General features: G+C 36.9%; 1 protein-coding gene across 1 annotated transcript in view; it reads right to left on the bottom strand.

The window, feature by feature from the left end:
* Window positions 1-2,340, bottom strand: part of LOC144959898 (transmembrane protein 218-like) — an 8,448-nt gene extending 6,108 nt beyond the window's left edge. The window contains exon 1 of the mRNA XM_078892741.1: window positions 2,144-2,340. Within this exon, the coding sequence (XP_078748867.1) occupies window positions 2,144-2,253 (110 nt within the window). The 5' untranslated portion in view covers window positions 2,254-2,340. The remainder of the gene's footprint in view (window positions 1-2,143) is intronic.
* Window positions 2,341-5,000: the final 2,660 nt, after the last annotated feature.

Here is a 5,000-nt window from a genome sequence, read left to right as displayed (position 1 = left end):
TTGTTTTTTTTTTTAAGGGTTTTACGGCACTTGCAACACATTAAGGTCATATCAGCGCCAGTAAAAAGGAAGAAAATGGGTAAGTAAAAAGTTCTAGAATTACAATTAAAGCATCCAAGAAAAATGAAGACAAAAGGGGAATTGGTTCAAATAGGAAACAGTTGTATATTCCAAGAGCACAATATCAAAGTGCTTAGTTTGAGATCAACTAAAAGTCTCATCAGACACAAGCACAGGTCTCCACTAAGAGGAATACACTCAAATGTTCACAAATCATTTATAATATGTATACAAAACATAATACGGCGCATAACAGAGAGATGATTTACAAGGAAAAAAATATCATCCCCCAAAACTAACTAGGCATTTGACTGTCTCCCTCTCAGCCAGGATATCCGGCCAGGGCCAGGACAAAACCAAGACAAAGACAGAAAGCAAGTTAAAAAACAGGTATAGGGGGATAGAAGACACAGTATGTACCTCCCTGCCCACTATGGGAGACACACCCTTGTGCTAATTAATTAGGACAGAAGTGGTTTTACTTATAATTGTCCTTCTGATTGGTTTTAATGGCAGTAACTTGGATCAATTGATAGTTCGAGCGTTAATTAATAACCATTGACCAATCAGAATATTTCCAGTCATTTAGCCAATTCCGTCCCCTTGACTATTTATCTCCAGTCAACTAGCAAACATTCCTTAATTCAAAATGAGCTTTTATATAGCGCAATATCCACTAAACGTGCTCATAGCACTTTACAAGGGGTCCCTGACCAACAGCAACACGTAACATGTAGAATGAAACATGACGCCTGTTACAATTTTTCAGATAGAGACAACGCTGTTAACGGCCAGGTACTCATTTTACACCTGAGTAAGGTGAGAGAATATGAGTAAAGAGCCTTTTCCAAAGACTCAACTATGCGCAGAGTGAGGCTCGAACCCAGGACCTTCCGATCCAAAAGCGAGTGTCATTCCACAAGACCACATAGCTGTTTTAATGGCAGTAACTTGGATCAATTGATAGTTCCAGTGTTAATAACCATTGACCAATCAGAATATTTCCAGTCATTTAGCCCATTCCGTCCCCTTGACTATTTATCTCCAGCAAACATTAGCAAACATTCCTTAATTCCATAGCTGCCTAGACAAAAAGGCCAGTCCCACGGTTAGAAGTAATTATCACAATATTTTGACACACTGATGAAGGAATCACATCACAACACCTGACGACTCCATGCAATTTTTCAATCGTCTGTGTTAAAATTGTAAGTGGGCTGTTTTGCTTCGGGTGATTGGCAAATAGTTAAGGTGGCTATTGCTCTTCAGTTCACAGTCAGCGGTTCATATCAGGAGCAAAATATATTCCCCCCGATAAAAAAAAAAGGGGAGGGGGTCTCCCCGAGCCCATATAATTTTTTAAAAATCCCCTCTTCAGGCGTGCTGTGAAACTATGGAAGTCCTTCCCATATTTCAACCTTAAATTAATATTACTTTTCTTTTCCTCATTTGATTTTCAAAATTTTGTTTAGAATTAGAATTATGTTGAAAAGCGTTTTAAAATGATAAAGTTTTCATTAAGCTCGACCCAATTTGAATTTTTTACCAAGTACCTACTAAGAGAAATCAATGTTTGAGAATATCCTGTTCACTCTTGTTCTTAATGTTGAGGCGAAAAGTCCTTCACTAAACTTTGGAGCCCGAACCTCAAATTCAAAAGTCCAAGACAAACTAAGACTAAGACTTAAAGTAAATGAGAAGACTAAGACTAAGTCAAGGGCTTATTGGATGGCAGATAGCTACTAGAATTTGGGCATTGGTTAAGGAGAGAGGTCCCTGCCGCCATCTTGCTATGCTTACACAGAGACAATGGTCAAATGGTTTAAGGTTTTCCAAGACTAATAATTCTTTCTGACAACCAAAATATACTATAAAGTATCTATATAGATATCAGAATAGCCAAGGTGGCGACTCCGTCTCTGTGAAAACAAAGCATTATGGAAGCAGGGACCTCGCTCCTTTACCACTGCCAGCCAGAATTTGTATTAGAGCTTAGTCTACCTATAGTTTAGATAGCAATCATTCATTCTCATTCATTGACTGACTCAACAAAATGATTAATGATTGTGATTGAGATACTCACGAAGTTTTGGTTGGTGATCTAACGAAAACCAGGCATACCATTAATGCTGCAGCCCATATAAATGCAAGTATGAAAAACCCAATTCCTACATTTAAAACAGGACCAGCCATTCTTAAATTTAAAATGAATTTAAATTGTAAACAGTAATAAGCAGCAGACTCTCAAACTTGTTCACTTTCAGTTTCTAGTCAAAACATGTTAACGGAAGTAAACAAAAACTTCATTGGGAGTTGTGAAGTAGTTAAAATTAACTTTATAGTAGATGGAATAGCTTTATAATTTTTTACCGGTAAACTTTTTTTTGGGTGTATTTAACTTTTTATTTATTTTTATTTTTAAATCGATTTAGGACATAATTTGCCAAAAACGCGCAGACTGCATGGGTCGGATAGATTTTCTTTCGTTCAAGGCTGGTGAGATAAACCAATCTCAACAACAACAACAACAACAAAACAACAACAACAACAACGACGAGAAAAATAATAACTTTTTAAAATATCAAAAAATCGTCCCATCCACCAACTGATCTCCATATTATTTTTCACAGAAAAGCAGAAATTAAAAATAAGAGAGCGTACTCATTTTACACGTCAGTACGGTGAGAGGATGTGATAAAGAGTCTTTTCCAAGGACTCAACTATGCGCTGAGGGAAGCTCGAACCCAGAACCTTCCGATCCGAAAGAGAGTATCATACCACAAGACCACATAGCCTCACTTTTTGCAGACTTTTTAATTCAGATAAGTGAGTTGAGCAGGCACTTATATGTTGATAATAACAAGAAATGAAGTTAGAAGGAAAGTCCCAGATGACAACAGATAATAAAAACTTCGCGGCGGCGATGGGGGCTCGAACCGTATCCTTCGTACATAACACACGCTCGAACCCGCGACCTTACTGGTACAACTCCTCCTGGCCCCGATCGTGACTCTACCGTATTAGCTATCCATCCGTGGGTTCGAGTCACAGACTACTATTTATGGTTCGAGCCCCATTGCCGCCGCGAAGTTTTTATTATCTGTTGTCTTCTGGCACTTTCCTACTCACTTCATTTCTTGATGTGCTGACTTAATATTCAAGCTCTGATGAGCGTATGTAATGTCCGAAAGAGGACAATGATCAATGATTGCTTTACTTTAGCCGGAGTGCTTTGTCTTTGAGTAAGGATAACTAGAAGTACACTCGATGCCCCACTTGACTTCTGTGTGAATGAGTACCAGCGTCAGTATGGCTATACAAGCTGTGGAGAAGAATGCGGGTGCTTCTATAGAATCATTTTATAACTTCGTATAATCATGAATTCTTTTAATTCAAGTTTTACATTTTTTAATTTTATTTCTTTATTTTTTTATAATTTTTTTGGTTTGAAGGGTGAAGTGTAAAATGGTAAGATGCTAACGTTAGGTTTAAAATATTTTTGTCCGAAATATGGTGGCTGTTTAAATAAGCAAAATAATTTATGGATCTAGTTTGCTTCAAATCACTGGGGAATTCAATATCGGGTTTGGGTAAATTCCTTGGTTCCTGGTTTAAATACATGTATGTACATGTAGCTAAGTAAAGAAGAAAGGATGGGCTTGGGATGGGCATTCGCAACGAAACTTTTGTGCTCCAAGAAAAGCTCGGGTGGAAGAAAGAATACCGGAAGTTGTGATACTAGATGAGGAAGTACGGTGATCGATATCAGCGATCGATGATCAAATCTGGTTCCAGCGTTTGTTTATAAATCAGGAAACGAACTTCGATGAAGTTTTTGGCCTGTGGAACTGAATAAGGAGTTGTACAAGGTACTGGTTGTTAATTCAAGGATTACAAGTCTTCTTGTTGGACTATAGACGATAGACGGTTTTTATACCCAATGTTGACAGCTGACGCCGACTGATCCAGATCGAACAAAAATCCAACTTACCAACTTGTCAATTCATTGTCGTCATCTCCACCTCTTCTTCTGACTCCTCAGTCCTCATACTCTGACAATACAGTGTATTGACTAATGAGGCCAAGGTCTAAAAATTGAAATATCTGGGCAGATGACCTACATTTGCTGTCACTTTTTCACAAATATTGAATATTGCCATACTGGCAAACTGCACTGGAATCTAAATATTTAATCTAGACACGTCTAGTTCTAGTATAGGTATCTAGTTTGATATTTTTTCAAAATTAAAATCCATAATTATTTTTACATAGATTGGTGGGTTTACTTTTAGATAGCTATGGAATAAACGGTTCCAAAGTTATGATGATTTTTTTTTACTAGACTCTAAATCTAAATTTACTATTGCTCAAAATCTGTGACTGGGAATTCCCCTACTGGCCTCTGGATAAGCTGACTACTGATTGAAACGGGACTTTAGCATGGGGAAAAGAGAGCTGGTCACAGGTGACCAAATGCCGCCTTCAATCTTGGATGAAAATTTGGCATAGACATAGATTATAGATAAATAAATTATCTAGAGATACCTTTTCTTACATAGACATAGATTATAGATAAATAAATTTATCTAGAGATACCTTTTCTTATCTTTTTTTTTTTGCTCTCAATTTTGAATTAAAATTACAAAAGTTTTAAAATAACGTAATTTTTATCATATTATTATAATTTTTGAAATAATGTGCCTACATTGATGTCAATCACCACAAAAGAAAACTTAATCTTTGCTCTTTAAAATGATACCAGAACCGTCCAGATACTGTGAATGTGAACAGTAATGCAATGTGATTTGGTGAAATTGTGTTTTTCATATTTTAACCCAAACTAGCGCTTCACCTTTCCAATACCTAATCGGCACCTGCCTACAGGCTGGAATCAGACGACCTACTTTATCGCAGTCTCATTCTTATTCATATATCCTCTA

This window comes from Berghia stephanieae, chromosome 14 (genome assembly GCF_034508935.2).
Source record: "Berghia stephanieae isolate SIO BIC M18660-M18661 chromosome 14, UCSD_Bste_1.3, whole genome shotgun sequence".
Taxonomy (NCBI): Eukaryota; Metazoa; Mollusca; class Gastropoda; order Nudibranchia; family Aeolidiidae; genus Berghia; species Berghia stephanieae.
This window is presented reverse-complemented; position numbering and strand designations above follow the sequence as displayed.